Source organism: Jaculus jaculus, chromosome 13, assembly GCF_020740685.1.
Source record: "Jaculus jaculus isolate mJacJac1 chromosome 13, mJacJac1.mat.Y.cur, whole genome shotgun sequence".
NCBI classification, from domain to species: domain Eukaryota; kingdom Metazoa; phylum Chordata; class Mammalia; order Rodentia; family Dipodidae; genus Jaculus; species Jaculus jaculus.
Window position 1 is genome coordinate 47,357,986 of NC_059114.1, and position 25,275 is coordinate 47,383,260.

General features: G+C 42.0%; 1 protein-coding gene across 3 annotated transcripts in view; it reads left to right on the forward strand.

Moving 5' to 3' along the window:
- The window catches only part of Sil1 (SIL1 nucleotide exchange factor), a 359,491-nt gene that overhangs the window by 238,711 nt on the left and 95,505 nt on the right, over positions 1-25,275 (forward strand). For all 3 annotated transcript variants that reach the window (XM_045132285.1, XM_045132284.1, XM_004652447.2), the window contains 2 exons: positions 8,093-8,213; positions 15,663-15,762. In XM_045132285.1, the coding sequence (XP_044988220.1) occupies positions 8,093-8,213; positions 15,663-15,762 (221 nt within the window). The remainder of the gene's footprint in view (positions 1-8,092; positions 8,214-15,662; positions 15,763-25,275) is intronic.

Genomic DNA, 25,275 nt, shown 5'->3' on the forward strand with positions numbered 1-25,275 from the left:
TCCTTCCCACCCTGTGGCCCTTACAATCATTTTTACCCCTCTTCTGCAATGTTCCCTGAGCCTTGGTAAGTGTGGTGTAAGTCTCCTTTAGTGCTGAGCTCTCTGCAACCTCTGGATTTCTGTTTTGATGAGATATTAGTGTCCTTGGTGTGTATCACTCGGTCCCTGGCAGATGTGCTAGAGGTAGCTGGTCTAGGCAGTTAGCCATCTTTTCTTGATGTATTGATGGATCTTGGTTCTTCTTGGGTTTTGCTGCCATCTGTTCAAAGCAAAGCAAAACAAAACAAACAACAACAACAAAATTAAATTTACCAACTAAGGCCCAACCAAATATTACAATTAATATAACCATGTCAAAGAGGATAAGGAAGGGAATAACTACCTAAGTGACTTTGTGAAGCAGTATCTAGATTAGATACTGTAAAGCCAAAGACCAAAGAGCTATGTATCAGTGCTGGAATCTAGTTTGGTAAATGTGTTTCTCATGGAGGTAGGGGTTGACAGTTTTTAATCTACTTTTTTTGTATTCTAGAGTTAAATATAAATATAATATACATAGTAAGAGCCAGGTTTCTCATTGTTACAGAAATAGTCATAAATAAAGAAACTGGGAAGACAGATGAACATGTTGTGTTAGTTTGGAGTCCATAGTATAAATATAAATTTGTAACTTTTAAAAATATATACAGAGCCAGGCGTTATGGTGCATGCCTTTAATCCCAGCACTTGGGAGGCAGTGGTAGGAGGATCGCCAAGAGTTTGAGGCTACCCTGAGACTACATAGTGAATTCCAGGTCAGCCTGGGCTAGAGTGAAACCCTACCTCAAAAACCAATATATATATATATATATATGCATACACAGAGAGAAAGGGAGAGATAAGGGCTAGCTAGATATGTGGTTCAGTTGGTAGTGCACTTGCCTGCTATTCAAGAAATCTTGAGATTGATTCCCAGCACCTCATAAAACCAGGCATGGTGGTGCATGTAATCTTAGCATTTGAGAGGGAGGAGAAGTTCAATCAGGAGCTCACAGTCCACTTCAGCTACCTAGCAAGTTTGAGGCCAACTTGAACTACATGGGTCTCTGTCTCAAATATATTTATGAATATGTACTTATATGTGTACATGAATATGTACTTATACATGTATATGTTCTGCCTCATACATGCAAAAGGGATCTAGCTCTGTCTACTCTGAGGTCTTAGAAGCAATGATTCCTTAATATTTAACATTTCTAGTATTAGATCTTGGTTGCCAAACACTTCTCCAATAACAAATGAGAGTTTTTGAAAAATGGCTTATTTGGGGGCTAAGAAAAGAAAAGTACCTATGAATCTGAAATTTTTATGGGTACAGAAAGTAAAGAAATACTTTTTAACAGAAAATGATGGTAAGGAGGAAGAAACTTGAGCTCCTAATTGCTAATGTTTAAACAATTAGATCATCAAAATCAACAACAATAAACCATAGAATAATGAAACTGGTTAGTGGAAACATTGGCAAGGTTTGAAAAGGATCTTTAGGGCCAGAGAGATTGCTTAGCAGTTAAGGCACTTCCTTACCTGCAAAGCCAAAGGACCCAGGTTTGATTTCACAGGACCCATGTAAAGCTAGATGCATTAGATGGTGTGCCATTCTCTATCTACTTCTTTCTCTCTCAAATAAATTAAAATACTTTTTGAAAAGGATCTTTAGTTAATGATATTGCTATTGTACTGTGGCTGCCTAAGTTATTGACATTGAGTAAGAGTGTGTGTGATATATGGAAACTCTGTACTATTTTCTCATTTTTTGTGAGAAAAAGGGTTGGGGGAAAGAATTGGTGCAGCAGGGCCTCCAGCCACTGCAGATGACTCCAGATGTATGCGCTACTTCATATGCACATGCCACCTTGTGCATCTGACTTACCTGGGCTCTAGAGAGTCGAACCTGGGTCTTTAGGCTTTGTAGGAAGTACCTTAATTGCTAAGCCATCTCTCTAGCACCTATTTTCTCAATTTTGAGTGAGGTTAAAAGTAGTTTAAAGTTAAAAAAGAACAAAAACTGTATTTTTGTTCACATTTCTACAGATCAGCTAGACATGGCTGATAGTGACTGGGCTTATAATACAGTCCACCTCCAGTCTGCAGTTTGCATCCAGGTTGGCTCCATGGGTCTCCCCTATTTGGACCAGAAGGCTAGCAGTGGCGCGTTCTTCTCATGGTGATGAGAGAATCTCAAGGGACAAACTAACCGCAGAAGCATATTCCAGGCATCTGTTCATGGCACATTTGCTAACACCCCACTGGCCAGTGCATCATAAGCCACATCCAAAGTGAATAAGTAGGGTAATACACTTTACTACTAATAGGAGGAACTGCAGGGCTACTACAGTATGATAGGCAAGGAGGGAGGAAACTGGTGAGAGTGTTTCAATTGGACACTTTTTTTTTTTTTTTTGTCTGGAAAAGCAGTTGTGTTCCTGGGTCCTGGCCTGTGGTGGAAATCAGTGGCAGCCCCAGGGATGTGAGGTGGCCTTGTTTACAATGAAGTTTCCACAGGATAGCCAGAGTCAAGACCGCTGTAGGTTTTGCAGGTCTGTCTGTGGTTTGGGATCTCCAATCTTACTTTCTGCCTGTCTCCTTGGCTTTCATCTCCATCTCCTTGCTCTTTCTTACATGTATCTCGTTACTCTCTTTGCCACTGTTTTGGTCTTTTCCAGTATTCTTTGTGCTTCACAGAAACTGAGAGATGCAGTCAGATTATTCTCTCTCTTATTTGGCCTTTTTCCCAATGGGGCAGCAACATTTGAGATACTGAATTTTCTTTTGTGCCTGCCACTGCTGCTGCTGTAACCGGTTTCATATACTTTAAGTGAGTGTAACCTGTATTTGAGTTAATTCTGTTGTGATTCTTCTTGCCCTCTATGGCGGCTTATGTGAAAAGAGCAATTTTGGAATTTTCTCCAAATAAAATGATCCTAGTTTCTTTGTTGGCCAGCTTAGCTTGGACTGTCTGAAGCTTGCTAACTCATTTCCCCCTGCCCCATTACTTACTTTGATCAAAATTGGAACATGTAAGACACTGCTTTTTTATACTCATTAGTGCTTGCTACTAAAAATAACAATTGACATGATGAATTATTATGAACCTGTCTTCTCTGTGAAAATCTGTATTGTAGTTCAGCCAGGATTTCTTTTCATACAGATTTTTTCACTGGATGAACAATATTTTCATGAGTATTTGTGTGATGCATGTGTATGTATTTCAGTGGGTGCATGCTTGGATCAATATTGTGTATTACCCTCAGATACAACATCCGCCTCTTGGAACTCCAAGTCTCTCCTTGGCTTGGAGCTCACCAGTTAGGCTAGATTGGCTAGCCAGTGAGTGCCAGGGATCTCCTTTCTACTGTTGCACATGGGTGCCGGGGATCTGAACTCAAGTCCTCATGCTTGTATGGCAAGCACTTTACCAGCTGAGCAGCCCTCAACAAATAATTATTGAACATGCACTATATACCAGGCCATCTGATAATCCCTAGAGAGAAAATGATGTAAATAGATAAAATTTATAAATATAATTTGCCAGGGGTGGTAGGGGGACTGGAGAGATGGCTCAGCAGTTAAAGGTAATTGCTTATAAAACTTGCTGGCCAGAGTTTGATTCCTTGCTACCCATGTAAAGCCAGAGGCACAATGTGGCATATGCATCTGGAGTTTATTTGAAGCTTCAAGAATCCCTGGTGTGGCTGTACTCATTTATTCTCTCTCTCTCTCTCTCTTTCATACACATACACACTCTTTCTTTCTCAGACACTCTCAAATAAAAAAAAAATAAACAAAAACAGAAACAAAACCAAAAAAAGATGACCAAGGTTGGTCCCAGTTCTTTAAAAAAAAATTAATTGTAGATTTTGGCATAAGCCATAAATCCAGGATTCCCAGTGCTATAAAAGTGCAGAGAGACAGATCTGGTCTGAGAAAACTGGAGGAGGTCTCTTAAGAGAAAGTTACCCTTAGCTGGGATTGGAGGGGTGAGAAGATGGGGTTGAAGGAACATTCTTGACATAAGGAACAGAAGGTGAAATGGCCTGCTAGTAGAGTGAGAAAAGGCTGCTGTGCCCAGAGCATGGGGATGTGGGGTGGTCAAAGCAGAAGAGGCAGGCAGAGCCAGATACTAGTGGACTTACTGACGAGGGGAAGGAGTTTCATCTTTACCCTTCAAAAGTTTGAAGCAGAGGAATTACATAGAGTTATATTTTGACAAAAATTAGGGGAGGGCAGTTGAAGGGTTATGGTGGTATCCAGATGAGAGATAGTGGTGGGAAGATGGAGAAAATAATTTGAACTTAAGAGACAAGTGGCAGGAAAAATCACTAGGTGTTGGAGATAGAAGGGAAGGGAATGAGAAATGGCAGAATAGAGGTCCATATCAAGGATGGTCTGGGTGGTATACAGCCTGGAAGGGACCAAGCTGTTTAGTTAGCCATCTCGTGGAACACAGCTGAGAAGGGACTATACTATTTCTTTTCTTTTCTTTTCTTTTTTTTTTTGTGGTTTTTCGAGGTAGGGTCTCACTGTAGCCCAGGCTGACCTGGAATTCACTATGGAGTCTCAGGTCGCCTTGAACTCACGGCGATCCTCCTACCTCTGCCTCCCGAGTGCTGGGATTAAAGGTATGTGCCACCACACCCAGTGACTATGCTATTTCGTTAGACTTATGTATTTACTTATTTATTTTGGAACAGTACCTCATTTTGTAGTCCATGCTGACCAAAAACTCACCGTATATCCCAGGCTGTCCTAGAGCTTACAGCTGTCCTTCCTTTGTTTCCCGAGTGCTGAAATTGCAGGTGTGTGCCACCACAACCAGTTTAGTAGTTTTATTTTCCTATCCCAAGAAAGACACCCAGGCTTGCTGATGGAATTCTAAGCGAGGAGTTCCAACAATCTTCCAGTCCTGCTGGCCTGGTCTGTTCCTTGCCTGGAGTCATGTTTTTGTGACAGAGCTTTTAGGCACATGAAGCCCCTTCATTTGGAATCCTTGTTTTTTCCCCATCGTAGGTTGTACTTTGACCTCACCTGATACCCAAGTAAATCTTGTTAGAAAGCTTCCCCAGAGAAGGATTATCCCTCTCTAATGTGAACATTTTTTCTCTTGAAGTACTTTGGCTGGATCTAGGAGATCATTATAGACATACCTGAGTTATTTAGGTTCTGTGTATTTTAGCCAAAGTCACAGTACCTCCCTTTTGTAGTGTGGCAGTAGAACCGATGTGGCACATCCTCATGTGGTTTTGGTTGGAGGCAGTGGCTGGGGAAACACAAGAGTCCACCTTGGTCCTGCCAGAATTGAGAAAACTGGTGAATACTTGCCACCTCAATACCTTTGTACTCAGTGTTTACATAATTCTGTGGAGAGAACTTGTGCTGTGTGTTTCATTGGGAGGAATTGTTTTCAAGTTCACTCTCTTTCCTGTGTGGGTGCACATGTGGTAAGGCATGCCTGTGGTTGTCAGAGAACAACTTCAGATGTCGGTCCTCACCTTTCACCTTGCTTGTGGCAGGTTTTCTTGTTCCTGCTGCATTCACTAGGCTGGCTGGTCAGTAAGCTTCCAGGAGAGTCTGACTCCCTTCCTCTGGTAGGTGTGCTGAGATTACACCTCATACTACAGCATCCAGTTTGTTCCGTAGATTCTGAGGGCCAGAACTCAAGTACTCATACTTGCCAGGCAAGCACTTGAGCCACCTTCCAGCTTCCTCCTTTTTTTTTTTTTTTACCCCCTTCCCTTTTCTTAACTCATTTCTCTTTACTCCTTTTCCTTTTCCTTTTCTTTCTCTCTCCCTTTATTCCTGCCATCTTGCTCTTCTTTCTTTCTCTCTCTCTCCCTCTCCTTCTCTCTCTCTCTCTTTTTTTTTTTTTTTTAACTTTTTCTTTCTACACAGGGTCTTGCTATATGGGTCAGGCTGTTCTCATACTCACTATATAGCTGAGGCTGGCTTCAAACTCATAATCTTCCTGCCTCTACTTCTGAGTATTTGGATTAAAGGTGGCACTACGATGTCTTGCTTTCATTTTGGGTTGTTAAGTCAAACTCAGTGCTGGTGATGTAAGGCCAACACCTGGTAAGAGAAAGCACAGCCAAAGTCCAGTGTTAGAAGAACTTTTTTTTTTTTTTTTGTCAGGGTCTCATGTATCCTATGCTGGCCTCAAACTCACAGTGTAGCCCAAGATGACCTTGAATTTATGATCCTCTTGCTTCTACCTCTGGAGTGGTAGGAATTATAGGCATATGACATCATGTCCAGTTTTAGAAGCACCACTTTTGCTTCAAATTTTCCTAATTTGAAGGAACCAAAATGTTCCTTCCATGAAAAGCTCTACCCCTGCAACAATTAGCATTCATTTTTGTGGTGAAAGTGTTGGTGCTTGCCTGTAAACCCAGCAATCAGGAGGCTGAGGCAGGAAGATTGAGAGATTGAATCAACCTGGGCTACATAGTTCTAAACCAGCCCAAGTATATAAGGCAAGATCCTATCTTTAAAAGAAAAAATCATTTTTGTGTTCCTAGAACCTTCCATGGTGGTCTTGTATATAGGAATTGCCAGTTAAACATACTTTCTATGAATAATTGAATGGATGTAGCATTCCATTTGTAGTAGCGAACATGGCAAAGTTGTCTTTAAACTATCCTTGGATACTTTTGTGCATTGCATATAAGTAGCCCATTTATTTATTTATTTTATTTATGAGAAAGGGGGGCAGATAGAATGGGCACATCAGTACCTTCAGCTGTTGCAAACAAACTCCAGATGCGTGCATCACCTTGTGCATCTGGCTTATTTAGGTCCTGGAGAATTGAACCTGAGTCCTTTGGCTTTGCAGACAAGTGCCTTAACCCACAAAGCCATCCCTCCAGTCAACTCCATCTATTTCTAATGTTTGTTTTCCCAGGTAATGGACCTGCTCCTCTGAGATAGATGGGATAGGTTTTAGTTTCTCTTACTTCCATTGCTTTCTCCCTTGGCTTGCTTTCCTGCTGCCTTCCAGTTACTTCCTTTTCATAAATGTGAGGAGCCACAAAATTTTAAAAATACTTATTTGTGTGTGTATGTGTTTGAGAGAGGTGAGGGGAGAGAGAAAATAGGCATGCCAGGGCCTCTTAATGCTACCAATGAACTATGGACACATGTGCCACTTTGTGCCTCTGTCTTTATGTGGGTGCTGGGGAACTGAACCCTGGTTGGCAGGCTTTGTAAGCAAGCAACTTTAACTGCTGAGCCATCTCCCCAGCTAGAGCCAGAAATTTTATGTGTCAAGTTCTAGCCTAAGACCTGGGAAAATCCAAAAGGCACAGATTCAGATCATGTGTTTAGGGAGGAGAGAGTTACAAAGGAGACTGGTTTAAAAATTAGGGAGGTGAGGGCTGGAGAGATGGCTTAGTGGTTAAGACGTTTGCCTGCAAAGCCAAAGATCCCAGTTTGATTCTCCAGAACCCACATAAGCCAGATACATAGGTGGAGTATGCGTCTGGAGTTCGTTTGCAGTGGCTGGAGGCCCTGGCATGTCCATTTTCTCTCTTTCCCCCTGTCAAACAAACAAACAAATAAATATTAAAAACATGAGGGAGGTGAGGTGGGAAGCTTGTTGACACGAGCTATTTTAGGTGCTGTATGACTGTCAGAGGAGGATCAGGAAGGGTTCAATGGAAGAGACAATATTGTTAGGTCTTGAGGGCTAAGTAGTTGCCTGTCATCATTCATCTCTTACACATAGCAATAAAACTTGTTAGTTAAGCTATTCTATATTTTCTTTAAACTTAATTATCAGATTCTAAAGAGCTGATGTTGGCTTCTGGATTAAATATGCATCTTTTTGCCTGCTTTGCCTCAGCCCCTTACAGATTTCAATACAGATCAGTAAAAGGAGTCTTATGTGAGTAGAGTGTAAGGGTGAAAGGGGGTGGGGGTGCAAGCTGGACAGAAGAGGTAAATTGGACATAGTATTCTGATATTCGTGAAGTGATTGTTTCTGTTGACATTTTTGACAGTCATTCCATCTCAGTGTCCCTCCAAGGGCCCTATACTTCATGAATCTTTTGGCTTCCAGGTCAGGCTGTTCCTGCAGGATCCCATGTGCGGCTGAATCTTCAGACTGGAGTGAGAGAGGTGAAACTTCAACATGAAGACAAATTACAAAATAATTTGAAAGGATTGAAAAAAGGCAAAAGGTACAGTATTGACCTTAGGGACTGGGAGACTGGGAACATTGATTTTGAAATATTGGAAGTATTATCCAAATTCATGAAGCTTTTATAAAATTTGAAATTCAATGCTGTAGAACTTGGGATAAATTTGTCAGGCTTTTATGGAAGTTTATTTACTTCTACAATTTTTTTGGAAAGAAATAGTTTGCAAAGCAAAGTTGTAAAAGGCTGTAGGGTGACTGCTTACCCTGCTTTAAAAATGAAGTTATTTTTCCCAGTACTTTAAGAGCACCCATTTGAATCCCAACAATTAATGCACTGATTACAGATGACTCATCTATTCATTAAAACAGGCCTGTTAGGCCTTCTGCTTTGCAGTAATACTTCCTTGGTGAACAATAAAATTGCATTTTAAAGTCTTTAATTCAGACTAACTTTTCCTCTTGTTAGTCTGTATTAAAATATTTTTTTTTCATAGCATATGAATAGAAGGTACAGCATTCTTCAATGGTTACAGGTTGCTTTACTTTGTAATAACCACTTCAGATTGATTTTAGAGAATTAGCCTTTATTTTTCTCTTCATTACCTTAAATTAACAGGTTTTCTTTGTTTGGTATATCCTGAATGATCAGGAAGAAGATTGAGGCATGAGGTAGTAGAAATTTTTAGAACCCTGCAGTTTGGAGGCTTGATATTTATATGTACTGTTTTTAACACAGAGACCATCAAATTATAAACAATGTATTGGGACTGCTGCCTGCTTTGGCATGGTCTACAAGCTAAGTTGGTTCTTACATATATTTTTTGAAATTGTATATATCTTTTTTTGGTAATTTTTTAATGAGAGAGAATTGGTGTGCCAGGGCCTGCAGCCACTGAACTTGAACTCCAGATGCATGCGCCACTTTGTGCACATGTGTGACCTTGCACTTTTGTCATCTTGTGCACCTGGCTTATGTGGGACCTGTAGAGTTGAATCTGGGTCCTTAGGCTTCACAGGCAAGTGACTTAACTGCTAAGCCATCTCTCCAGCCCTGTATATATCTTTTTAAAAAATTGTATTTATTTGCAGAGGGAGTGGGAGGCCCACCCACCAGGGCCTCTTCCCATTGCAAACAAACCCCAGATCCTTGTGCCCATCTGGCTTTATGTGGTACTGTAAAATCAAACCTGGGCCTTCAGGCTTTGCATGCAAGCATTTTTAACTGCTGAGCCATCTCTCTAGCCCTCGTGAATATATCTAATGGTTGGAAAAATCAAAAGAAGAGTAGTATTTCATGATGCATAAAAATCATGAAATTCAGATGCTAATGTCCGTAGATATTTTTCGGAACATAGCTATGCTTATTTGTTTACATATTATATATGGTTGCTTTCTTGCGAAAGTGGGAGACTTGACTAGTTGACAGAGTCTACAAATCTTAATATATTATATTAACTAGTTATTACCAGAGAGTTTGTTCATCTCATTTTGAAACATGGAACCACTGGGCTATTACTAGCTTAATAATTTTTCTTGTTTTGTTTTGTTATATGGTCTCCTGTAGCCCAGACTGACCTTGAATTCAGGGTAATCCTCCTACCTTAGCCTCATAGATGCTGAGATAATAGGCAGGAGCTACTATGCCTGGCTTAGTTTAACAGATTTTACAGATGTGAATTATAAAGGGACCTTAGAGACCTAATTCTTAACCTGAATCTTTTCCTTGATACATTCAGGGGCTACTGAGATGGCTTAGTGGTTAAGGCACATTCCTGCAAAACCAAAGGACCAAGGTTTGATTATCCAGTACCCACATAAGCAAGAAGCACAAGGTAGCACATATGTCTGCAGTTTGTTTGCAGTGGCTAGAGGCCCTAGACTGCCTATTCTGTCTATCTGCCCCCCCTCTCTCAAGTAAATAAATTAATTAAATATTTTAAATAATTTTTTAAAAGTTCACTCAGCTGGTCTATGTACACCTGTTGTATGGCAAATTCCTCCCATTGAATGCAAGCAGTAATCAGCTATTTACAGCTTTTACCAAAAGCAGATGGAGCTGGGTATGGTGGCACATGCCTTTAATCTTAGTGCTCAGGAGGCAGAAGGAGGAGGATGGCCATGAGTTTGAGACCTCCCTGAGACCACATAGGGTCTCACTGACCTGGAACTTACTATCTCAAAAAAAGAAGGCAGATGGGACAGCTCCGAGAGAGAGGGGTATGGAGAGAGTCATCAGACCGACTGCCACTTGAGATCTCAGGCACCCCCTTTGTGTCAGCTGTATGCAGTGACACATTAGGTCTCATGAGCTGGGGTGGGGTGGGGTTAGAGTGTATGTGTATAGAAGGTAAGAGAGAAGAGAGCTCCATCAAGGTGGCTGCTTTGGAGCCTGCATGCTCTGCAGGTTAGCCCCCCCCCCCCCGCCCCCCGAGTGTGAGAGGAAAGCATCTGCAGGGTAATCACTGAAGGGCTGCTTTGGAGTCTCTGCTCCGTAAGTGAGCCTTCACCCTGTGGTCGAGGGAGAGGCATCCGAGGAGTAATCTTGCCACAGGAAACCCATCAAAGCACTGCTCTGGGACCTCCATGTTCCCGTAAATGACCCCTCTTCATGGTCTGTAGGGAACCCCAGTAAACTCACTGGTTCACCTAACTGGTATTGGTGTGGTCATGCTTTGGGCTGCCATCCAAGCCCCATCTGGAGTGAAGCCATGAGTTTGCATCTCCCCAGGGAAAAATTTGCTGTGACAACACTTTTAGTCAGATGGCACTCAGAGCCCCACAAGGCAGCATGGCTAGATTTGGACAGGTTTGACAAGTCGGAAGATTCTTGTTTATATTAAGATACAGGTACTTGTCTTCTTTACAGTCCCCCAAAACTGGGAAGGATGGTTCCTCTTTTCCGACTCTGCAGATAGACTAGTATCTGTACTTTTTATGACTTGGGTCATAAAGTTCCTCTTTTCCCACAGTGATAAAGTAATAAATAGGGGCTGGGGAAATGAGTCAGCCACTAAAGGTGCTTGGGTACAAAGCCTGCCAGCCTGGGGTCAATTCCCCAGCTACTCATGTAAAGCCAGATGGACATTATTTTGCAAGTGGCAAGAGACCCTGGCATGCCCTCCCAACATGGGCAAATAAATAAATTTTATAAAAGAGCAATATTATTGTATGACCCTGCTAACCTTTCTCCTTCCCTAGAAAATATATGTATATGCATTTAAATGTATCAAAGTACTTTCAAGAAGTCTTTTCTCATTATCTATACTAATGTTGTAGTCAGGTTTGTATTGCTCCAGAAAACACCTGGCCAACAGCAGCATGTGGGGGGGAAAAGGTTTATTTTGGCTTACAGACTCTAGGGGAAGCTCCATGAGGGCATGAACAGAATGTGGACAACAACAGGAGAGTGTGCCAAACACTGGCAAGGGCACACTGGCTGTAATACCCATAAGCCTGCCCCCAACAGTACACTGCCTCCAGGAGACGTTAATTCCCAAATCTCCATCAGCTGGGAACCTATAATTCAGGACACCTGAATCAAACCACCACATTCTGTCCATGGTCCCCATAAACTGATAAACATCTATGATGTAAAATGCAATGCATTCAGTCCAACTTTAAAAGTCCTTATACTTTTTATCAATCCTAATGATGTTCAAACATTCCTATAGTCTGATCTCTTTTAACTGACCATAATACCCCCCCCCAAAAAAAAAACATAAAGGAGAGCTGTGTGTGGTGGCACATGCCTTTCATCCCAGCACTCAGGAGGCAGAGGTAGGAGGATTGCCATGACTTTGAGGCCACCCTGAGAATGCAGAGTGAATTCCAGGTCAGCTTGGAATAGAATGAGACCTTACCTCAAAAAACCAAAAAAAAAAAAAAAAAAAAAAAAAAAAAAAAAAATCAATAATGGCACAGAATAATATTCAACCAATACAAGATTTAAAAAGGGCAAACATCAAACTCTATAGCTCCAAGTCCAACAACTCTAGCCAGTGACAAGTTTCTGGAGTTTCAATTCTGCCCTTCCAGCTAGGCTACTACTCACAGTCCTGGAAAACTTTATCCTGGGCTGGGGCGGCAGCTCTCTTTAGAGCCGACTCATGGTCCCGGCATCTCCGCTGGGTCTCCAATGCAACCCATGGTTCACGCTCATGGCTCCATTGGGCCTCACACAGGGACTTCACATCATCCTCTGGCCATTTCCAACAAAACAAGCTACACTGAAAAGCCAATGATCCTTTTTTTTTCCCCTTTCCTTGAACTCATGGCGATCCTCCTACCTCTGCCTCTGAGTGCTGGGATGAAAGGTGCACGTCACCATGCCTAGTTTCTAATGATCCTTTTTTTCCCCTGCATTTGATATGCCCATAGTATGAAACGAGCTACCAAATTTGTTAATCCAGTGAGGGATGAAGCCAACTTTGAAGAGCAGGACACTCCTTCAACATTCCGGCCCCTACTTTCAAAAGAGTCAGTGTTCTACCTGCAGTCCCAATGCAGAACAGCTGGCCCAGTTTTAATAGTGATAATCTCACAAACAGTTGCAGTTGAATGAGCAGCAGTTTGGGCCCAAAATTTCATTTCTTTTTGTGCCATATCTATCTGTTCACACCAGTCCATTTCTGTGCAGTGCACCTGTGGTGATTTGATTCAGGTGTCCCCCATAAACTTAGGTGTGCTGAATGCTAGGTTCCCAGCTGATGGCAATTGGAAATTAAAGCCTCGTGGAGGGAGTGTATTGTTGGGGTGGGCTTATGGATGTTATAGCCAGTTTTCCCATGCCAATGTTTGGCACACTCTCCTGTTGCCGTTGTCCACCTTATATTGGCCAGAGGATGATGTCCACTCTCTGCTCATGCCATCGTTTCCCCCTGTCATTGTGAAGCTTCCCCTCGAGTCTATAAACCAAAATAAGCCTCTTTTTTCCCACAAGCTGCTTTTGGTTGGGTGATTTCTACCAGCAATGTGAACCTGACTGTAACAACACCCCTGCACAAGTTCTCAGGATGTGGGAAGAATGAAGCCTCGCACACAGACTTCCTAGCCCAGAGTAGACAAAGCTTTCTTCCCCTCATACATAAGTCAGTCCTGCACAGTTTATAGTTGTTTCTAAATTCAGGTCTTTCAACTCTGACCAGAATGCTTTTCATGCTCTGCTTAGAGCATTGCAAGGCATCTTTTAGGCCAAATCATTCCACCTTCCTCCTGCAAATCAGTACCAAATGACCAAAACCACATAGTCAGGTTTCTAGCAGCAACAGTCCACTCCACTGGTACTGGGTTTTTGTTGTGTCATTACCATTGCGTTGCTGGGTCAAAACTCAACCAAAAGCAGCTGGTGGAAGGAATAAAATTATTTTTGGCTTATATCCTCAAGGGGAAGCTCAGTGATGGCAAAGGAAAGCATGACGTAGGTGGAGACTCGACATTACCTCTGCCACAGCAGGCAGCAAACAGTAGCAGGAGAGTGATCCAACTAACACTGGCAAAGGAGGAGCTAATAAGCCTCAAGGTGTCCACCCCCCAGTGACACCTCCAGCTCCAAATTGTCATTAGCTGGGAACAAGCATTCAAAACATGTGTGTTGGGGGGTACTTAATTCCAACCACCACAGTAAAGGAATGTATGCCCTGGGAAAGTGGGATTGAAGGTAGCAAAAAGATACAAGGCAAGATGGGATTAATCCTGACTATGTCTTGGAGGAGGAAGAGGAAGCAGCAGCAGAGGAATGTGTCCCAGCCATGGATACTAGATGCTTAGCTCCCTTAGGAGATGGGGGAGAGCAGTGGTATTCTCATGCCTTTGGCAGTGGAGAGAGGGACTTAGGATTTGCTCCCCTCCTTTGTGAAATTATGCTAATCATTTGAATGAAATATTACTTAAAGGACTAACCCACTGCTGACATGAGTAAGTGCTCAATAAATGAGAGTGATTAGCTGTAATTAGTTTAGGGCTGAGGTTTATAGAAAATGAGTAGTTTCCTTGAGCCCTAAGGGATCACTGCAAGATGTGTCCCAAGTACGCATCTTCTCATAAAAGCTGGGACCTGTTGGAATCTTGAACCATGAGACTGATGTGCTTGTCTCCACCAGCCAGAGAGAAAAGTAGCCCCTTCCTCCCTCACCTCTGAAATCTCCTGTGCTGTCCTTAGCCCAGTCACATGGCTGGAGAGAGGACTCAGCAGCTACAGGCATTTGCTTGGCTAACACAGTCCCAGCAAGCAGTTTATACTCCACATTTCTACTTATCTGTGTCATCTTTGTTCACTAAACTGAGCATTAGTGCTGAGCCATTGCCTCCTTTCCTCTCATGGGTGGCTCTCCAGTCAAGATGAATGACTGAGGCTGATCTGTTCCAGCAGTTTTGTGAGTTGACCACTGTAGGCACTGCAGGTTCTTCAGATTATATTCCCTTCTCTCGGAGGATGGCAGGGCAAGGTGGTAAGCCTTGATTCTATGCCTTGTTACCTCAAATCTATTCTTTTGTTGAGTTGACATATTCCTCCTCTGTATGCCTCTCCCCTGTGCTCAAACATCATTGGGGGTACTTTCGAGTGCATATGTATGTGTGGTGTGCCTGTGTCTATGTGTGTTTGTCTGTATATATGTGTGCACAAGTGTGTATGTGTGCATGTGTAGGTCAGAGGTTGACAATGGGTGTATTTCTTAGTTGTTCTCCACCTAACTTATTGAGAGTGCTCTCTCACTTGAACCCAGAGCTTAATGATTTGGTTTGGCTAGACTAGCAAGTCAGCTCGCCCAGGGCATCACCTGTCTCAGTTTCCAATGTTAGCCTGGCAGGTATGTGGATACTCGTGATTCATACTTGGGTACTCATGCTTGTATGGCAAGTACTTTACCACCAAAACCATCTTCCAAGGCCCCAACACTGGGTTCAGTGTGCAAATCCGCCCAACTCATTTATGTGAAGACAGGTTGGCTTCTCAAATCAAGTCAGGCACCTTCTGAGGGTCTCATGTCCCCACTAGTCTACTTCCCAGAAGATTATAATAGGGTTCATGTCACTCTCTACCCTTCAAGAAGCCCTGCTTCTTGCTTAAGTCTCCAGCAGCTTGTTGGAAGAGGCGTCAGTGGGGAGGATCTTGGGGTCCAGCCCTAAGTTGTGTTTGTGAGTGGATCTTGATTCTAGCCCAGAGGTATGTGCAGAGCCATTTAAGCTGTGGAGGTATTTTTGTGCTTGCCTGTGGTGCTGGCTATGTAGTGTCTCTACTTGGATCTCTGAAAGGGAGCCAGCTTCTTCCTCCATTGATGGAACTTCCTCTGAATCTGTAATCCTGAAATCCCTTCTTTCCATAAACTGTGTCTGCTCGGATGTTTGTCTCAGTAACGAGAGCTGACTGCAACACAGGTACTAAGAATTACAGCTGGCCTGGCTTAGCCTTGCCTTGATACACAGACACCTAATGATACTTTTGGGGGGAACATAGTACCCTTTCCCTGACTCTCAGCTTCTCTTTGGACAGGCTGGACATCAACACCAACACCTACACATCTCAGGACCTTAAAAGTGCACTGGCCAAATTCAAGGAGGGAGCAGAGATGAAGAGTTCAAAGGAAGATAAGGTATGTGATGTTCCTTCTAGTTAGTTCGTGTAAGTCTGCAGCATAACCAGGAGTGATCTTATCCAGAAGCACTTGTGATAAGCATGGAATAATATTACAAAACAATTTGAAGAGCCATTAATGACAAATCTAAAAGACTTTATAGTCTTTTTTTTGGTTTTATTTTTCAAGGTAGGATCTCACTCTAGCCCAGGCTGACCTGGAATTCACTATGTAGTCTCAAGGTGGCCTTGAGCTCTTGACAATCCTCCTACCTCTGTCTCCCAAGCACTGGGATTAAAGACATGTACCCAGCATAGACTGTGTTTAAAAATAGCACTCAGAACATATATTAATTGTTATTGAGACAAAATACCTGATAAAAAAAAAATAAGTTTAGGAGGGCTAGAGAGATGGCTCAGCTGTTAAAGGCACTTACTTACAAAGCCTGATGGCCTGTGCTCAGTACCCATATAAAGCCAGACAAAATGGCATATGTACTTTTAGGTTTTTTTCTTTTTTTTTCTGAGCCAAGAGGCCCTGGCATGCCCATTCTCTCTCCCTCTCCCTTCTCTCCCCACCTTTGCAAATAAATACAAATATTTTATTTATTTTTTTGTTTTGTTTTGTTTTTTCGAGGTAGGGTCTCACTCTGGTCCAGGCTGACCTGGAGTTAACTCTGTAGTCTCAGGGTGGCCTTGAACTCACGGTGATCCTCTTACCTCTGCCTCCCGAGTGCTGGGATTAAAGGCGTGCACCACCATGCCCGGCTAAATACAAATATTTTAAAAAATAGAACTGGGCTGGAGAGATGGCTTAATGGTTAAGGCACTTGCTGCAAAGTCTAAGGACCCAGATTTGATTCCCCACTACCCACATAATGCCAGATACACAAAGTGATACATGCATCTGGAGTTTGTTAGCAGTGGCTAGAGGCCCTGGCGCACCCATTCTCTCCCCCCTTTGTTTGCAAATAAATAAATAAATAAAAATATTAGAACAAACGAAACTAGCAAGCTTCCTTAATCTCAGCACTAAAACAATGAAATGGGAAGTAGAGACAGGAGACTTTGTAGGCAGCTGGAGGCAGTGAACAGTAGTCCAAGAAGATTAAGAGAAATCATGCATCAAAAGAGGTAGAATGGGGCTGGAGAGATGGCTTAGCAGTTAAACACTTGCCTGTGAAGCCTAAGGACCCCGGTTCAAGGCTCAATTCCCCAGGACCCACGTTAGCCAGATGCACAAGGGGGCGCACACATCTGGAGTTCGTTCGCAGTGGCTGGAGGCCCTGGTGCTCTCTGTCTGCTCTCTCTCTCTCTGCCTCTTTCTCTCTCTGTTGCTCTCAACTAAATAAATAAGAATGAACAAAAAAAAAAATTTAAAAAAAGAGGTAGAATGGAGCTGTAGGGATGGCTTAGAAGTTAAGTGATTGCCTGCAATGACAAAGGACCCAGGTTTAACTCTCCAGGACCCCGGTTAGCCAGGTGCACAAGGTAGTGCATGCATCTGGAGTTCGTTTTCAGTGCCTGGAGGCCTTGGCACACACATTCTCCCTCTCTCTCCCTCTTTTTCTCTGTCAAATAAATAAAGTAAAATCTTTTTTTAATAAAAGAGGTTGAGTCCACCCTGAGACGACATAGTGAATTCCAGGCTAGCCTGGGCTAGAGCAAGTCCACCCCCCAACACACACACGTATGTAGCTGGGACAAGAGGTTGACTGAAGTTTCCCTAGTCTAGACAAGAGTACAAGAAGGAAAAAGAGGCAGACGCAGTCCCTTGTTTGCGTACCTAACTTGTGAGAAGGCTCAGTGATTTCCAAGAGGGTTCATCGATATAGCTCATACCAGGAAAAAATACCACTTAGAGGTGGAATATGAATGCATGTAATATCCAGGGAATGTCAGAAACATTTGTCTACATTTCCAATTTAGTCCTCATAGTCCTTGAGAGAACATCTTTTGATGACTCTTACATAGACCCAAGTTCTCTCTGTCTCATTTTTGTTTCCTCACAGTCCCTTTTGCCTTTGTCTGCCTTTTTGCCTGTCTCTGGAATCTTTGAAAAGTATTAGAGGGGCAGTGTTAGGTCCTCAGCAGCTTGTATGGTAGGTCAACATGGTCCTTCAAATCCTTTAGAATTAAGTATTTCTTAGACAAATGACCTTTGTTGTAGAGCTGGTGTTGATCTGTTTAAGAGGTGTTAATGCCAGGTGTGGTGATGCACACTTACAATCCCAGCACTTGGGAGGCTGAGGCAGAAGTATTAGTCTTTCTGTGTATTATATATAATATTTATCCTTACTATCCCATGAGATAGCCAGTAGTTATCCTTTTAGGTATCCATGGGCCATCTAAGAAAACTGACCACAAACTAAGTCAGAATGCACTTCTCATCATTATCAAAAAATCAGACGTAGTGTCAGCCCTCAGGAGATTGAGGTAGGAGGATCATGGTGAGTTTGAAGCCAGCCTGGGGCTGCAGAGTGTGTTCCAGGTCAGCCTGGGCTAAAGTGAGACCCTGACATTAAAAAGTCAAAAAAAAAAAAAGAAAGAAAGAAAGAGAAGAAAGATCAATAGACTGCTTTATCAGTAGAACTCAACAATAGAAAGACAAGAGCCTTATGTATTTGAAAACACCTCAAGACTCATTGGCAAAAGTACAAAATCAAAGTGAATATGTATATACATGAAAGATAAGGTGCCAGGCATGGCGATACATACCTGAAATAGCAATACTTGAGAGGCTGACACAGAACTGCTGACCAGCCTTAGCTGCACATAGCAAAACTGTCTGAAAAACCAAACCAACCTGCATAATAGGGAAAAAATGATGATGTCCAGATAGAACAGGGTCTAGTTGGAAAGAAAGAGTTCATGGAGGAGGGGATAAGGGAAGAAGAGCAAAGGAAGGTTGTGGAAGGTATTACGATCACGATATACCATGTATATGTAGAGCAGTTGTAGTGGTTTGATTGTCTGTCCCCCAAGGACGTGGGTGTTTCATCAGAGCTTTTCTCCAGCCTCCTAATGCGGGGAGGTGTTACTGGGGCAGATCCAGGGGTCCAGCCCTAAGGTGTGTTCGAGGTAGATCTGAATTGCAGCCAAAAGGTAGACAGAGAGGTCCAAGCTCTGCCTGCGTGCTTGCTGTTTGCTGCTCTTTGGATGTGTGTGCTGGTGCTCGTGTTTCCTTGCTGCAGTTTTTCTCTCTGCTGCCTGGCTGGAAGCAGTTTGTTTCATCACTGATGGAACTTCCTCTGGATCCGTAGGCTTGAAATAAACCCCTTCTTCCCATAAACTCTGTCTGGTTTGGATGTTCATCCTAATAATGTGAAGCTGACTACAAGACAGGTTGTTAATAAAAATTGGAAAAAAACAAACAAACAAAACCCCAAATGTAGATGCACAAGGTGGCACATGCTAGTGGCAAGATAGTCTCTGGAGTGCCTTTTTTCTTCTATCTCCCTCTTTCCCTCCTTCTCCCTTCCTTCCCTTCTCTGTCTCTCCCCTTCTCATCCTCCCTCTCCTTCTCCTCCTACCCTCCCCTACTTTTTTTGTTTGATGTTTGTTTTTTGTTTTTGTTTTTCTAGGTAGGGTCTCACTCTAGCCCAGGCTAACCTGGAATTCACTATGGCGTCTCAAGGTGGCCTCAAACTCTTGCCGGTCTTCCTATCTCTGCTTCTCGAGTGCTAGGATTAAAGGCATGTACCACCACACCTGGCTTCCTCCCTACTTTTAAATAATAATAAAATTAAAAAACCCAAAAGTCTTTAATCATCTTATCAAAATTCATCCCCTTATGGAGAATGCATGTTGGAAGGTGAGAAACATGGTGCCGGTAGCAGAAAGGGATACAGAGATTCCACCTACCACAGATGTATCAGTTGGCTGGGATGAAGGGAGGTAAAAGTAAAAGGTAAGCCAGGTGGAAAAGCCAAGGCTAAGAGACAGGTATGTGCCTGGGTGCCCAGGACAAGGGCTGGAGTCCCTGTGGCCAGAGCTATAGGTTTCTCACTTCTCACCTCATTGTGGACATTATGTATGGCTGACAGAAACATAAAAGTCGCTCCAGGTTTCCTATCTGCTATAGATGGTAGGCCCCCTTCATTCCGCTGGCTTCCTTCTGCTGTCTTGGGTAAGTACAGTTGGATTTTATTTCTCAGGTCATGCCATTTTTCCTCCTAATGTGAGTGAGTATAGAAAGCATGAATATTTATGAAAATATTGAAAATGTAAAGGCATAAAAATATTGAAAGTTTTTCATTGCAATTGAAAAAAATCTTTCCTTTGGCAAAGGGATCCACGTAGCAACATTCGGAAGCATGATCCCAAGACTTGCTGACACAAGTCAGCTGCCCACTTATGAGGTGTGGCTGTCATTCTCTCTCCTTGCTTCTGTGATGCTAGCATTCAGAAGGCTGAGGCAGGTTCCTAGACTGTTAGCTCTGTAATTGAAGGGCGGGGACCTGGGGTCCCTTGCCGGCTCTGGAGCCTGTCTGGACTAATCTCACTGTCAATGTCCTGTCAGTCCTGGCTCTGAAACTGGCAAAGAAATTGACTTGAAATAGGTTTGGGAGTTTCTTTTACATGTGTCAAACTCCTGGCTGTAGATCCCTTCATAAGTTTAGTTAATTAAATTTTAAGCACATCATAGGTGATTTCTTGTAAGTTTAGAATAGGGCTTTTGCTGTATTTATAAAGACAATACTGTCAGATATTGGTCACACCTCTCAATTATATGTTTTAGATTTGATGTTTGCAAGAGAAGGATACTAATTAATTTGAATTGATGGAGCTTTTAGTTAACTTAGTGAGCAGTTCCTTCTCACAAAAGCTATCTCAGATTTGGTTTTAGTTAACTTAGTGAGCAGTTCCTTCTCACAAAAGCTATCTCAGATTTGGTTTTTCAAAAAAGAGATTTTATTTTTATTTACTTGTTTGAGAGAGGGAGGGAGAGAAAGAGAGAAAATGAGAACGGGCACGCCAAGGTTTCTAGATGCTACAAATGAACTCCAGATGCATGTGCCACCTTGTGCATCTGGCTTATGTGGGTCCTTTGGCTTTGCAGGCAAGCACCTTAATTGCTAAACCATCTCTTCAGCCCAGATTTGTTTTTTTAATGTTGAATCCTTACCAATTGATTCCACTATTACAGTGCATGTTGCTTGATGTTTTTAATCGTATCATCCATAAATCTTACCATGTTTACCTATATCTTATAAACTGTCGCATTTTAAAATATGACTTCCATGGGGCAGGATAGATGGCTCAGCAGTTAAGTACCTTGCCTGCAAAATGTAATGACCCAGGTTCGATTCCCCAGTACCCACATAAAGCCAGATGTACAATGTGGCACTTGTATCTGAAGTTTGTTTGCAGTGCCTAGAGGCCCTGGCACACCCATTCTGTATGTCTCTCTTCCCTCTATTTCTCTCTTCTTGCAAATAAGTAAATAAAAATTTAAAAAGTAAATAAAATATGACTTCCTTAAGTTGTCTGGCAAGATGTGGCATGCTTACTTTTCTCTATTTTCTCATCAGAGAACTAAATCCTTGGATATAGCACTCAATGAAAATATAGAAAATGTCTTAGAAATGGTGAGAAGGTAAGGTGGCAGATGGTAGAGGAACCATGGAACTTTATGAATGACATGGCAATGTGTTTCTTGGTTTTTCTTTTTGCCCTATGTATCCCATATTGGGCACTGAATTCTCCTAGATACTGGAAATGAATGCCAACAGGTGCAGATTCTTTAACATTTTTTAAATAAGTTTTTTGTTTTTATTTTCTTGAAACAGGTTCTTGTTACATAGTCCCTGCTGGCCTGGGACTCTTATGTATCCTAGGCTGACTTCAAACATGTGATCCTCCTATGTAACTTCCCAAGTGCTGATATTAGAGATGTGCCACCATGCCCAGCCCAAGCAGATTTTAGAATGCTCTAAGAAAAGCCCAGGGCTGGAGAGATGGCTTATTGGTGAAGGCATTTGCCTGCAAAGCCATAGGATCCAGGTTTGATTCCCTAGGACCCATGGAAGCCAGATGCACAAGGTGGTTCATGTGTCTGGAGTTTGTTTGCAGTGGCTGGAGGCCTCGGTGTGTCCATTCTCTCTTTCTCTCTCTGCCTCTTTCTCTCTCAAATAAATACATAAAAATAAAAATATTAAAAAAAAAGAAATCCTGTTTGTTGTAGAAGGTTTGGAGAAAGGGTAGTCAGCAGAAAAACATTTGTAATAATACTTGTCCTAGTCTAGCTAAAGACTATGGAACCCCACCCCTCGTGCATATTCAAGGCAAGTACCTGTTGATCGGGGAGTCTTGACTTCCACCTCCTGCTTGGTGGTAGTAACAAGCCATACTCTTATTTCTGTACCAGGGTCAGCAGAAACTAATAGGGGAGTCTGAATTTGCATCCCAAGGATAGGTGGTATGAGTTGGGCTCTGCTTCCTCCACCTGAATGGTGTCTGTGTAAGGTAAGCAGAGAGCTCGAATTTCTGGAGTTTGTGGTCCTTGCACACCCATATTTATTCGTATTCTCCCTCTCTCCCCATATATAAAATAAATTTTAAAAATTATTTATTTATTTGAGAGAGAGAAAGAGGCAGAGAGAGAGTGAGAGAGAGAGAGAGAGAGAGAGAGAATGGGCATGGCTAAACATATATCTATGATAAAATGTAAATTATAAGTTAGATGCAGTCAGAGAGAAATGACAATAAAATAGAATAATTATAATAAGATATAGCAACAAAATTCAGCATATGATAGGTGTGTAGTATGGGCATACAACACAAAGGGGTGACTCATATCTGAGGCAAGTTGAAGAAGGACCACAAAGGAGTTTGCCATGCTACTCAAAACAATGAGTAAAACTTATGATTTAAAACTTATGATTTGTTTATTTCTGGAATTCCCCAGTTAGTATTTTTGTGCTATGATTGATCGTGAATAACTAAAGCCATGGAAAGTGAAACTGCAGAAAAGGAGGAGAACTGAACACAACTGGGAGTAAAAAAGATAACTAAAAAAAAACACTTGCTAGATTAGCTCAATAACAGATTATGAATAACAGGTAAAATAACCAGTGAACTTGAAAACAGATCAAATTTACAAAATCTGATTAGATTAAAAATAATTGAGCCAGGCATGGTGATGCACGCCCTTAATCCCAGCGCTTGGGAAGCAGAGTTAGGAGGATTGCTGTGAGTTGAGGTCAGCCTGGAACGACAGAGAGAATTCTAAATCAGATGGGCTAGAATGAGACCCTACCTGGGAAAAAACAAACAAAAACATAGGTTGAGATATATGGTGGGAGATGAATTAACATTCAAAGGTGCTTGCTGCCAAAGCAACTAGACAGAAAGAAATCTTTACGGTACCCAAAGAGAAATAATTCATACATAGGGGAACAGTGATTGAGAGATAGTGATTTATTTTTGTATCTAAAGCTATAGAGACGATCAGTATATGACATTTTGGGGGGTGGCTACAAAATATCTATCCATTCAGAATTCTCTAGCTCATAAGTATCCTCCAGGAGTGAAAGGAAAATCAAGACATTCTGAAACAAAGAAAAATTAAGGTATTGCCAGCACATTTATCCTAAAAGAAAGAGTTAAGTATATTCTCTAAATAGAAAGGATTAATAGAAAGAAAATTAGAATATCCGGAAGGAAACAATGAATAAAAATAAGGGAAATATATTTAGCGTTCTCTTTTTGAGTGTTAAAGCTTGTTTCTTAATTGAAGCAAATAAACACCACATCTGTTTCTCCCTGTCTACTGAAAATACTTTAAGACAGTTACAGAAGAAAGTAGTAACCTGATTGTCAGTAAGTGTTCCATACTTCCCTGAGATAAACTCTTGAGGCCAGTAGACTCTTAGGCACTTAGACATACTGTAACCCAAGCTGACCTGGAACTCATTCCATAGTTTCAGGCTGGCCTCGAAGTCAATAGCAATCCTCCCACCTCTGCCTTCCAAGTGCTGGAACTAAAGGCATGCCCCACCATGCCCAGCCGTTCTGGTGGGTGTTTTGAGACTGGGTCTCAGCATAGCCCAGGCTGGCCTTAAACTGCATATGTGGCCATGATGACCTTGACTCTATCTTACTGCTTTTATATCCCAAGTGCTGGGATTATAGGTAGGCCCTGCCGAACCTGATTTTGTTTCCCTTTTCTTGTCTTCTTGTGGCAAAGCAAGCTACATTTTATAACTCCATTCTGGCTTATCTATAGTGTTTTTGAGTGTATCTGTAGAGTTGTATTTCAATATTGATTTTTTGTTTGCTTTTGTGAGGTAGAGTCTGGCTATAGCCCAGGCTGGCCTGGAATTATGTAGTGTCAAGCTGGCCTTGAACTCATGGCGATCCTCCTACTTCTGCCTCCCAAGTGCTGGTATTAAAGGCATGTGCCACCACACCTGGCAGATTGTTTTAAATAACATCCCAAATACATGATTTTTATAGGAAACCCACTCACTGGGTCAGGGAAGATGGCTCAGTAATTAAAGGCATTTCCTTGCAAAGCCTGCCTTCCTGGGTTCAATCCCCAGTACTGATATAAAGCCAGACACAAAGTGGCGCATGTATTTGGAGTTTGTTTTCAGTGGTAAGAGATCCCATCATTTCCCACCCCCATGATGCACATGCAAATAAACAATTGTTTATTTTATTTATTTGCAAGCAGGGTAGGGAGAGAATGGGCACATCAGGGCCTCTAACTATTGCAAATGAACTCCAGATACATGCACCACTTTGTGCATCTGGTTTTATGTGGGTACTGGGAATCAGACCCAGGTCCTTAGGCTTTGCAGGCAAGTGCCTTAACTTCTGAACCATCTCTCTAGCTCCCTAAAAAAATATTTTTAAAGAGTAGATGCCACATATAGAATTGATCATTGATAGGTTTAAAAAAAAAACCCACTCAAATGTAATGTTAAAGAAGGTAGGAAGAAAATGAAAAGAAAAAGAAATATGTCATACAAGCATAAATTTTTTTTCCAAATTTTTATTAACAACTTCCATGATTATAAAAAATATCCCATGGTTATACCCTCTCTCCCCCAACTTTCCCTTTTGAAACGCCATTCTCCATCATATCCCCTCCCCATTTCAATTAGTCTCTTTTTTAATTTTGATGTCATCATCTTTCCCTCCTCTTATGATGGTCTTATATAGGAAGTGTCAGGCACTATAAGGCCATGGATATCCAGGCCACTTTGTGTCTGGAGGGAGCACGTTGTAAGGAGTCCTACCCTTCCTTTGGCTCTTACATTCTTTCTACCACCTCTTCCACATTAGACCCTGAGCCTTGGAAGGTGTGATAGAGATATTGCAGTGCTGAGCACTCCTGTCACTTCTTCCCAGCACCATGATACCTTCTGAGTCGCCCCAACGTCACTGCCATCTGAAAAGAGAAGATTCTCTACCAAAAGTGAGAGTAGCATTAATATAAGGGTATGGTCATTAATAGAAGTGCTTACTGGGCAGTTTGATAAGCATAGTATATACATTTAGCCAGACAACAGCAGACATTACA